This window comes from Schistocerca piceifrons, chromosome 8 (genome assembly GCF_021461385.2).
Source record: "Schistocerca piceifrons isolate TAMUIC-IGC-003096 chromosome 8, iqSchPice1.1, whole genome shotgun sequence".
In the NCBI taxonomy this organism is placed as follows: Eukaryota; Metazoa; Arthropoda; class Insecta; order Orthoptera; family Acrididae; genus Schistocerca; species Schistocerca piceifrons.
This window is the reverse complement of record NC_060145.1, coordinates 330,344,644-330,357,192: the sequence shown is the minus strand read 5'-3', so window position 1 is coordinate 330,357,192 and position 12,549 is coordinate 330,344,644. Positions and strand designations below refer to the sequence as shown.

Genomic DNA, 12,549 nt, shown 5'->3' with positions numbered 1-12,549 from the left:
TCCTGTTCTAAGAAACAAACGGTAAGATCCTGGAACATAAAGTGTGCTTGCATAATTTTGTTCTGTGCTGTTCTTATTTCATAACTTCCTTGTGTAGAGTAGGTGCATAAGTTCGTAGCATTTTTCCATTAGTTTAATAAACACTACAGTCTGCCAATGCTGTGGTAACCTTTTGATTCTGCGACTGTAGAAATTGTGTAGTTTTGAAGCGATGAACTCGTTGAGGCACGTTCAAAGTGCATTTTCATCTGGAAAGGAAATTTGTTCTGTAGTGAGTGGAAAACAAGAAAATCTGAGGACACAAGATCAGGTGGATAATGTGGGTGCAGGATGGCTTCCCAATCCAGCTCCTGTATAGTATTCTTTGTCAGTGTAGCAGAATGCAGGTGGGCATTATTGTGGAGTAGAATCACTTCACGCAGTCTTCCTGGTCATTGTTCTTGGATTGCATCTGCAAGATGTCTCAGTTGCTGACGGTAAATGTCAGCAGTGATGGTTGCATCTCGGGAAATCAATTTGTGGTACACCACACAGTCTCTGTTCCACCAGATGCATAACATTATCTTTTGTAGATGTGAGAGGTTTTCGTATGGGGAGTTACTGCTTTGTTTGGACTCAAACGTTTATTTCTTTTCCTTATGTCAGCATAAACACACCATTTCTCTCCACCAGTAATGATACAGGGAAGGAATGGCTGGTGTTGTTAATGAGCCAATTGATGATGAGCAAGCAGAGATGCACACTGATTTTTGTGATTTTGGCTTAGAGTGTGGGTTACTCATGTACCTGATTTTTGAACTTTCCCCATTGTATGCAAATCTCGCAGTTCATCAAATTTGCCAGTTCTTGAGTACACTGACCTGGATCATAGTGGATTAATGTGTTTCAATGGTCTTCATCAAACCCCAAAGGTCTTTCTGAACGCGGAGAGTCACTGATGTCAAAACAGTCCTCCTTAAAACGAGAAAAGTATTTTCTTGCTGTGCTCTGTTCAGTAGCATTATCCCCATATACTTCACAAATGTTTCTGGCTGCCTCCACTTCTGTCACCCATCTATTGAACTCAAACAGAAGAATATGTTGAAAATGTTCCAATTTCTCTGTTTGCCACTCCATTTTTTAGTGTCCACAGCTCCACTTGCTATCGCCAAATGACAAAATGACAGTATGTAAACTCAAATAGCAACAGTGAATTACAAATAAAAATGACAACCCAAGTAACTGGAATACCAACATGCAAAACAAAACTCTACACAAACTTATGCACCAACCTAATACTATAACATTTTTATATCTTCATTATGTGCAGGCAGAAAAATATATTAACTGCAGTGTATAAAAAGAAACTCATGTATTGAATTTTTAGTTTATTTGTTGTTGAAATGATTACAGCATCACATGAACAAGATGACGAAACAAGTAGAGAAAAATTGTTGGAAAAGAAGCGCAAGTTGAAAGAAAAATTTGACAATGAATATGATGAGCAAGAAGGTGGGAAGACTTACTATGATGAGCTGAAGCAGGAAGCAGACATGCAGGCTCAGGTATTCAATCTCTCATTAAATAATTTGATTTGCTGGATGCTGATTAACAAAATAACTTTGTTTAGTTTATCCAGTAGTAAAGATATAATTTCAATGCCTTGGTATATACTCAATGTTTGAACAATAAATTACTGTTTGTGAAAATTACAACACCCAGAAGGAATGTTCTGAATCACTCCAAAATGGAAGATGTGTAGAATAGTGGAACAACTAAGTGATTAAAATTGCTGAGATATGTCATGCTGGCAGGCCCAGAAACACCTTTTTTTGTGCGACTGGACAGGTCACTGTTCTTCTTCATTGCGGAGCTGTCAAACGGAGTAGATATTTGTAACAAGTGCAAGTTTGCTGCATCAATGTCGTATCAGCATTTTATGAGAGAATTTTAATAGGGCATAATGATCAGTCTGTGGAAAACAGGTAGACTCGCACAGGGCATGCTGCTATCACAATGGTGTGTGGAGGGAAGCATTAGATAGAAGAGAGCTGTAGACAGCTATGAAAATGTTCTAGACCACAAAGTGTGACCACTACATTGGATGGCCACCATCTGGTCTGCACAGCCGTAACTGTCAGAACAGCTTCATCAACAGTGTTGGCTTGATGTCAGAACACTGCAATGGTTGCCAATATTTCTGCATTGATAGCTCATGCAGTCCACTGAGCATTGAACTGGTGGCATACGTGTCATTGCTTTGGCTTCATCAACCAGGAACCACTAAAGCCTCAGCAGCCAGGACATCACAGAGGTTTCAGAGCCTGACGCATTGTCCATCTTGCAGGCAGCTCCACACGTGGTACTTGTGCAGTAAATGTTATGTGACTAGTGCCTCCCGTCGGGGGCAACTCTTTCGATTTGACGCCACTTAGGTGATTTGCGCGTCGAAGGGGATGGAATGATGATGACTTGGACACCACAACACCCAGTCCCTGAGTGGAGAAAGTCTCCGACCCAGCCGGGAATCGAACCTGGGCTCTTAGGATTGACATTCTGTCGCGCTGACCACTCAGCTACCGGGGGCGGACACTTGTGCAGTACAACCCCTGGCCATACACGGTGAGGAATGTTCGAGCCTTCTTCGAAGTATGAGTAGTACCCCTACTTCCCCAGCCAAATCATTCACCGAACATGTTGGCATTGGATGTGTCCGAAATATGGTCGGTCAGTGACTTGTTCATTCAGAGCCTCTTGCAACCACTGTCTGTGCTTTATCGATGTGCCTCAAACTACATGGAAATGTATTCCCCACTGCATATCCAAGCTCTCTTTGGTTTCTTGCCACATCATCTAGAGGCTCTGATTGTGTACCTGTGGTGTTGCAGTTTTTACTAACAGTAGGAAGGGGGGTGGGGTGGGGGTGGAAAGTAAGAGTGAAGAGAGAGAGAGAGAGAGAGAGAGAGAGAGAGAGAGAGAGAGAGAGGGGGGGGGGGGGGGATTTTATGTATAAAACAAGGGATGGAGTGACTGGCCAGGACCTACTTTCAGGTGGCAAAATTCCAAGTACTGCTGACACACACCTTTAGAAGTAGAAGCAAACTATATGTAGTTTTTGGAATTTTTATTTTCTCCCACAAGTAGGAAAGGAGGGTCAGGTAACTCAGACCTCTGGTTGATAGGTCCCATCTGTTGGGAGAATGAGGAAGACAAAGAGTTTATTAAACTGAATAAAAGAGTGTTTTATCGAACTCTTGAGACTTACCTCTCTTGTTTGAAGGGGGAAAACATTGGGAAGAGGCTCATTGGATGTCAGTGTGTAGTTTATCAATAGTTGTGGAGCATCTCTAAGTGTCAGATTTGGAGAAAAAGGTGCTTAGAATCTACTGTATTCAGTAAAATGTGTTCCTATTGAAATGTGGTCAGTATGTTTGTTGTATGGGCCACATGCACTGAAGTATTGCGTTTCATTAGAACACTTCAACTCTATCCATCCAAAGACAAAATTTATTATGGAACATGGAGAACAGGGCCAGCACACCTCTGTTGGTGCTCTAGTTAAGAGAGACCAAATGAATATTTGCAACATAGTGTATAGAAAATTTACACATCAGTCTGTGTCTACACATTTCAAGCCATCACCATTCTTAACAAAGATAAGCATTTTTGAAGATGCGCGGTTGTAGAGCCCACATACAGATACCTTATCTGCTGTGTTTGGCCAAATCTGTATTAAAAAGATTAAAAAAATGATAGAGACCCATGAAAATGTAGTGTGTGTTGTTATTAGTTCCTACTAACAAAGATTGAAAAACTATTTCATAATGTTAAAGACTATACACACTTGCAGAAATCAAGTTTATGTCTCATTTTGTGACAGTATAGCATATTGTGTGTGAAATGATAGCTACCAGTGGCATTCTGCTTGTGATAAGAGTAAAATGCCTTCTCTTTCTGCCACACCCACAGTGTCCTTGGTTGTATGGTGTTCAGTTCGAATCTTTCCATTTTTGGAGGAGATTCTGGATAATGCAGATATTCATAAAATAGAAACTGTTAAGTTAATGTCCAGCAATCAATTTTATGCAGAGATGAACATACAAAACATGTTTATCACTTGAAAAGAATTGGTTTGTTAGTAGTATTGTGCAGATTATTGTAGTAAAAAGTGCCCACTTTAATCATACTAATAGGGAGCAATACAAATAACTTTAGATATCATTGTAAGCCTTGTCTTTGTATCCATTTCTTCTTTTTGTATTATCATGTCAAAGTAATTGGAAGTGATAATACACATATCCACATTTTTTTGATATATTTGCTACTGTTTTTCTTTCACAGCTGAATAAAAGTCAATTTGAAGGGCTCGATGATGACATAAGAGTTGAACTAGAAGGTTATAGACCTGGAATGTATGTGAGAGTAGAGCTTGCTTCTGTACCTTGTGAACTCGTTACTCATTTTGATCCTGAGTATCCTCTAATAATGGGAGGTCTCCAACCTGGTGAGGAGAATGTTGGGTATGTCCAGGTATGTATCCAGCTCAGGTTACATTTCCTTTTTCTCCAAGCAATTTGTTTCCGTAGATAGATGTTCGAGATTGCAGACACATGGCTGGTGACATATGGAAGTTTGAGTTTGGCCATGAGGCATGTTTGAATAGGGTAATGATAGGGCAATCGCTCATGATAAACAGGAAATCTCTGTTCGAGTCCTGGTCTGTCACAAATTTTCATTGTCATCAATCCATTATACAGCTGATGTTTGTCCATATTTACAACTGTGAATACCTTTCATGCATTCCAGTCTCTGCTGTACTTTCGCCCCATAGCTACACCTTCATTACAGTTTCGTCAATTCATTTATTTATATCTCAGCTATGTATTATTTATCGTTCATTCTTTCATGTGTGTTTGGTCCCAGTTAATTTTCCTCACAGCTTCCCCCCTCTCCACCACTGTCTTGCTGCATCTCCTTCATTTGTTTCTTTTTGTGTCCTTTAATTTGCATTGTTGTATTTTTTTTAATTAGTCAAGTTATTCATTTGTTAATTGAGTCTTCCTCTTACTTGTTAAGTATTGTAATCTGTTTAGAGAAAGGATAATAATAAGTAGCTCATGAACTTTGGTCTACAAAATATGTCCTAAAAATGCTTTTGTGGTATTGATTTGTTATAATATTTCACAAGATTGAAGCACAGTAAGTGCATCATTTATATAAAATACCATCTTGGTGTTTGCATTGCTCAATGCAGAGTTCCAATTATATCAAATTCAACAACAACAACAGCAATGTACAGCAAGTTAAAATGCATCCTGCAAAAAGAATTAAAGGGATGATTCTGTAATTTGACACTGTAGTTTTAATTTTTTCCAGTGCACTTGTCTACTTAGTTGTGTTAGCTTTCTCTCCAGTTGTGAATATTAGACTTGCTTGTGTTTACAATCATCCAGACAATTCTTTGATATCATTTTACTGATTAGGTTGTTCTAAAGGCTAAAATTCCTAGATCTGGCTCTCATCGAAGTTCTCTAGTGCTTCATCACTCCTCCTTAGCAGGGACCTAAATTTGAGACAGTAACTGCCTATAGTAATAGCCAGCTTAGAAATAATCTCAAAGATAGTGTCTCCTAGTCACACTTGTGAGCACTCACAATGGTGAAAAGTGTGCATGTTGCGCCATATATGTGTAAGTGCCTCCTGTTCAAATAAGGAGATGTCCAAGAGTGAGGGAACTCGATAAAGCAGTTTTGGCACTGTGTGAACAGTAATTACATTCATTAGTAGTGCAGTGCATCACTGCCAAGTTTCTTGCCAGAAAATGTTATAAGCACAAAAAGTTAGGAGTTTTCTGAGGACAATTACTGGAGCAAACACTTTAAAAGATCTTGTGCTTGTTTGTGATAAAATGTGCACAATAGAATCCTTTTATAACAATTTAATACCACCATTAGCATCCACAGGTATATATCACAGGATGATATATTTGTGCTAGTCTCCCCCCCCCCCCCCCCCCCCTCCCTCCTCCAAGAGAATTCTCAATCCAGAGGAAAATAGTTTTCTGACCGGGTTTTCCTTCCTTTGGCTGAAAGGCACCAAACACTTGCCCTTCACCTTAGATTGTCTACCACAACCCTGAAGACTATGAGTATGTGAAAGCAATATTGACAGGTAAAGTTATTACAGAAGACTGCACATATTCTTGAAGGTTTATATGTGCAGATTGTTAACTAAGTAGTATAGTTTAGACACCTTATACACACTTATCATTAGGTTTCTGAGGAAAACCTAGCAAACTTTCAAAGGGTGTACAGAACAGTTAGAACAACTCTACAAAAGATAAGTGAAATTTGTGTCTGTTACTAGAACTTTCCCTAAAAAAAGGTAAGTCAGAACTAGAATTTAGGCAACTGAAATTGCCGGACTTGACTCAGACTCAGATGAGACTCGATTGAAAAAGAAGTGAAAATATTTACAAGATTGATGAAATTGAACAGTGGGAAGAAAGGGTGTTTGGATGAGATGCCACTATTTGTCAAACCTTATTCTTGTACATCAACCAAATGGGAGAAACAGCATGGGGAGACAAGCAAAATGATGTCTGATTGAGCAAAACAGGCAACAGTACATAATCTGTGGGAGACATGGTGAGCACCATTTTCTTAAGTGTGTCAAATATTTGCTTGTTTGCTATAAAATGTGTTTTGGCAATATTTTGTAACCAGAAACCATTTTTGTGTTCAATTTGTTCGTTTGTTTGTTTGCGTGTGTGTGTGTGTGTGTGTGTGTGTGTGTGTGTGTGTGTGTGTGTGTGTGTGTGAGAGAGAGAGAGAGAGAGAGAGAGAGAGAGGGGGGGGACACCAATGGAGGTGTGTGATATAGCATTGTGCCATTGTCATTGGTGTCCAATTGAATAAAAGATAAATTTATACAAAAAATCCTGGGGTTCCTTTGGTAAGCGATGGCCAGTTTCTTCTTTCTCTCCAACCAGTCCTAGTTTGTAACATGTTTCAAATAAACTCATAATTGTTAAACTCTGATCTTCCTTCCTCCTTTAAACAAACAAATCCAAGACATTGTATGAAGTTGGGGGTAGGAGAATGACATGGATTCTAACTGCCATTCAAAATGTCTTATCTGACGAATGATTATCTATGCTTGTACCATTTTTCAGACTCCTTCTAAGATTGTTCTTTGTTGTAATGATCTTCAGTGCTATCATTCGTAAGTAAAGGGAAGGGGCTAAACTGGAGAATACATGTGAAAGTTCTGTCTAAGAGCAATGTTACTGAGTTGTTTGCAATAATAGAGTTCACATTTTTATAAGACTTAGTAAAGCTTTAACCAGTTGTCCGCTTTAACTAGTTGTCCAAACAATTCCATGACTATTTTATGCAAGCACCATTTTTCAGGTCCGTGGCAAGAAACACAGATGGTTTCCAAAAATATTAAAAACGAAGGATCCCCTCATTGTTTCTCTTGGATGGAGGCGTTTCCAAACATTGCCCATATATGCGAAACTGGAGGATAATTTGCGACATAGGTAAGAACATTGTGGAAAGCTGCACAAATATAATTTCATGGTAATTAATTTACACTTGGGTGTTATGTAGTTTAGTGAATTTGCGATTTGAGTAAGCTGCCCTCCAGTGTAGAAGACAGATTCTATGATGACATTACACCTAAATGTATTAGCTCACACAGAATGTATAGATTTTACTCAAACTGTCTGTATTTTTAAATTATATCTGTGATCTGTATACATGAACAATTAATAATGTGCTTCTAAGTACTACTGTATGCTTGCCACTTCGATCGTCTGCCACAGACAAGATTTTCTAACTGTTTGTTCATTTCAGGTATCTCAAATACACTCCACAGCATGTTGCCTGCATGGTGCATTTCTGGGGTCCAATTACACCCCAAGGTACAGGTTTCCTAGCAGTCCAGAATGCCGACAACACGGTAAGTTGAGATATAAAGTTCTTTGCTGCATTAATATCTTTATTGTATTAAAGAAGTTGGTGATTATTTAAATCCTTTTGCTACTTATTATGCTCAGATGCTACAAAAAGTTGTTTTGGTCATTCATTTGCATTGCTGTGCCATATTTATTTATTTAATTTTTTTATGTATTTTCTCTCCTATTGTTATAGCAACAGACATTTCGAATTGCACTAACAGGCTCTGTGGTGGAACTGGACAAGTCTGCTCAGATTCTCAAGAAATTGAAGTTGACTGGCACCCCACTAAAAATTTATAAGAAGACTGCTTTTATTAAAGGCATGTTCTCTTCAGCTCTTGAAGTTGCGAAGTTTGAAGGTGCGAAAATCAAGACTGTGTCAGGAATAAGAGGCCAGATAAAGAAAGCTGCTTCAAAACCGGAAGGTGCTTTCAGGGCAACATTTGAAGACAAGGTACAACTTAGTGGTAAGTGACAGTTTTTATGGAATGAGTTTTATACTAATATAACTTCTTGAAAATAGACACTGGCAACTTGTTTTAAATTGAACATAAGCTAATTTGCTTCATATGATGAACACAGTCAGTCAAAATTCTATCAGAAAACATTTGGGAGTTTATGCTTTTGGCTAGAGCCTTCTTCAGAACAGCACCTACACACACACACACACACACACACACACACACACACATTCACATAAGCAAGGACACCTCATGCTTACATGACTGCAATTTCTGGCAGCTCGACCGGAATGCAACTGTCACGTGGAACGAAAGCAGCAACCTGGAGAGGGCAGGGAAGGGGAAAAGATAGTAGGGTAATGGTGAGCAGATTGCGGGGACAAGAACGCTGTCTGGCAGAGTGAGCAGAGACTAGATGAAGGCATAAAAAGACTGCCACCAGGTGCAGTTTCAGGAGTGGAAAGGGGGGGGGGGGGGAGGAGTGGAGAAGAGGAGGAGCATGTGAGGTATATTTTTCCTTCTTGTCCTACTGTTGTTTATTTTGTAATATTTGTGGTGGGTCTTATACCAGCACTAGCAGGAAGTTGTGTCCCTGGCCAATATAACAGGGCAATTTTAGCCGACCCAAACACACTGCCAGATGAAGGTAGTATTACCTTTATCCTCTTGGTTGTCCAGATCCTTCCGTGCCGCCTCCCTGTCGATCCACCTGCTATGAATCCCTGGAATGCTTCCCCAGGTTCTCTCTGTTGCGCTACTTCTCACTCACAGGGGTATATTTTGCCCAACATTTTCATTATTACTTTCACAACACAACTAACAATTGTTACGGTAATACCACTCTCTTGAGTACATTCAAACTTCCATACATGAATACTGTAGGGCCTGAGAGAAAAAAAACAGAAAAACAACTACCACTCTTCAATTGTTCAATATGCTCTTGTCGGTGTGTCATTTACTCCATAGCTCTCAGATTCAGGCATTTGCTGCACCATTGCACAAATGACTTCCAGACAACCAGTGGTTGTAATACCATTTTTACTGGTCCCCTTCTCCCTGGCTCCACCACTGTTCCACATTCACCATGTACAAGAAAGAAAAATACAGTTTCCCTTTCCCACTACATTTATACTGATTCAGTTTACTAATGAGCATCTCTTGTCGACGACTTTTCAATGGTGTGTTGGGATGTTTACAAATATCCCGAAACACTACATATCCCACCACTCAGACAAGAGATTTCATGCTTAAGTCTCTAGTTACATACACATTTTTACTAACGATTCTATTATGATTATCCTACTCTTACATCTTTAAGCTGCCTTTACGTAATCTCTCCAACATAACTTTTAATAATTGTTAATGATCGCTCGTGACTTTGCTCACTTAGTAACTTAACTACTTTGTTCCTGTTTGGCAGGGTTCATTCCTTATCTTCATACTTGTTATATTATTTCTCATATCTTGTTACTTTCTTTAATAGTATGGCTATCTTTTCTAGATCAGCCGAAGTATCTGAGGAACATGCATGGCAATACAAACATATTACTTATCATTAATGTTATTCTTAAGTTCCTTTTATTTGTGATCCTTTTGACCTCATAACCAATTAACCATTTTCGATTTTGCTTTAAGACAATTTTACTATCTATCTACTGGATACTTGTGAGACATTTATTCTGATATACTTAGACATCATAATATTATTCCTCTTTAAATAGGTAACGCAATATTAACCTTCTTTACATAGGTGGCTCATCTTTTGTTATTATACTGATTATAAACTTTCTGAGTTTCCATTATATTGACATCTAGTTCTTCTCTTTTTAGAGAACTTAACTTCCTTAATATCCCAACTTCCAAGAGTACAGACTTGTATACAAAAAGCTTGTTAATTATAACCAATTTTAAGAATAATCAATGGATTACTTATTTAACAAATCTTATCCACACTTCCACGAAAGACCACTTCTATGGCTCAGTACTGTAAAATATTTCTATTTCATTCAGTGAGGCAGTGCCCCATATTAATTCCTATTCTAGTATGGTACAAATCAATTCCTTTCTTGGTACCCCACCCGCACAGTATAGGTCAGCCATTCTTAGGTCTGCCTATCTGCCTTTTATTCATCATTCCTAATTAGGTAGTACACTCCACATTTCAGATATATTTATATCTTCCATCACTTTTCCTTCTACTTTCTCCCATGTTACTTTGAGGTTCCCTTTTTACTTCCATGTCTGTACTCTTTCAAGTGTTGAATCTTTTGTTACTACCTTCTTCATATTTCGACTCATCTACCGATGGCACTACATGTCTAAGTATTTTTAATTGCACTCTATTCTTTCTTTTGTTCTCTCTTTTCTTAAAACCCAAGCTCCAGCTAGATTATATAACATTACTGTTTTTACTGCCCTCTTCTGTTAATCCATTTTCTGTACCTGTACCCTGTCTTTCTATTTGTCTTCCTATGATTATAGTCATATTGTCATGTAGAAGAAGGTGTAATTAGATGAATGACAAACACTAACTTCATTTAACGAAGGTTTATTCAGCACTTGGACATACAAGAGCACGGAGCAAACTGCCTCCGGCCAGAATACATACAGTACATATACAGCTACAGAATACAGCCAATGATTCTTCACATTTGTGGATACTTCTAAAATTTAGTTGAACTGAATATAGAAATTAAAATTGTGCAGTCCAGGTGAGTTTTGACCTTGCGACACTCCATGCAACGGTTCAGTAGTATAATCACATACACCACGGTGCTACTCAGCTTCTTCTGCAACACTGCTCCTTCCTTAAGAGAACAGCATCTCGGTTTTACGTTCTCCTAGTCCGGGAATGAGTCATTGGTCCTGCATACTCCGGCTGATGATGATGATGACTGATTCTCGTCCTGGCGGTGATCTTCTTAGAACTTCTTTTGCCGCTATGCTCTTCGTCATCTTTCCTCTTGTTACCTGTCACTGGAGCTTGTTACCCTGGGTTGGAGGATCCTTATAGGGCTTCATTCGAAGGACGTGGATCCAGTCTCTGATCTTTCGTCGTCTTGTGTCGGGGTTGAAATCTTCAACTTCATAAGTAACATCAGACAATTGTCTTACAACTTTATAAGGTCCAGAGTAGCACCTGAGGAGCTTCTCAGAGAGACCAACCTTCCGAACAGGAATGAAGATCCAGACAAGGTCACCAGGCTGGTAGACAACAGGGTGGTGGCTTGCGTCATACCTTTGGTGATCATTTTCTTGGGCTTGCAGTGTGTGGAGTTGAGCTGGTTAATACGTGGCCAATGTAGTCATCGTCCACGTCATCAGGATGTAATGGAAACACAGTGTCCATCGTCGTCGTCGCCTCATGCCCATGCACCAGGAAAAATGGTGTATATCATGTGGTGTCTTGTTTGGCGGTGTTATAGGCAATTGTCATGAAAAGTAGCACCTCATCCCAGTTGCTCTCCTCAACAGTGATGAACATTAATAGCATGTCGATCAAGGTCTTATTAAGGCGTTCAGTAAGTCCATTAGTTTGCAGGTGGTGGCAGTCGTTGTGCGATGAGTAATGTTGCACCAACGGTTTATCTCTATAACAATATTAGATTGAAAGACTTTCCCTCGATCCGTAATTAACAACCTTGGGGCACCGTGTTTTAATACAATGTCTTCCACGATGAATTTGGCTACCTCGGATGCTTTGGCTGTTTTCACGACTTTTGTAGTGGTATAGCATGTCAGATAATCAGTGCAAACAATAATCCATCTATTGCCACTAGCAGATGTTGGAAATCGTCCGAGGAGGTCAATCTCAACACGCTGGAAAGGCGTTTCGGCTGGTGGAATTGGTATGAGTCGGGCAGGTGGGTTCTGAGGAACTGCCTTTCTCCTCTGGCACTCTCGACAGTGGAACACTTAGTGACGGACACTCCTAAATAAACCTGTCCAGAAAAATCTCTTGCTGATTCTATCGTATGTCTTAATAAATCCTAAAGGTCTGGCAACAGGCATGTCATGGAATTTCTGTAGAACATCTTAGCGCTGGTAGCCACCTCTTTTCAAATGGATCAAAGTTTTCCTTGCAAAGTAATCCTTTAACTACATTAAATTGTCCTTTCACATCCTCTGACTGATTTAAGGCAAGCA

The 12,549-nt window shown here is 39.3% G+C and overlaps 1 protein-coding gene across 1 annotated transcript in view; it reads left to right on the top strand.

Annotated features, from left to right (window-relative positions):
* LOC124711408 (ribosome biogenesis protein BMS1 homolog) overlaps positions 1-12,549 on the top strand; it is a 125,650-nt gene that overhangs the window by 96,099 nt on the left and 17,002 nt on the right. Inside the window, exons 13-17 of the mRNA XM_047241467.1 lie at positions 1,393-1,544; positions 4,321-4,509; positions 7,392-7,522; positions 7,839-7,944; positions 8,136-8,409. Of these exons, the coding sequence (XP_047097423.1) occupies positions 1,393-1,544; positions 4,321-4,509; positions 7,392-7,522; positions 7,839-7,944; positions 8,136-8,409 (852 nt within the window). The remainder of the gene's footprint in view (positions 1-1,392; positions 1,545-4,320; positions 4,510-7,391; positions 7,523-7,838; positions 7,945-8,135; positions 8,410-12,549) is intronic.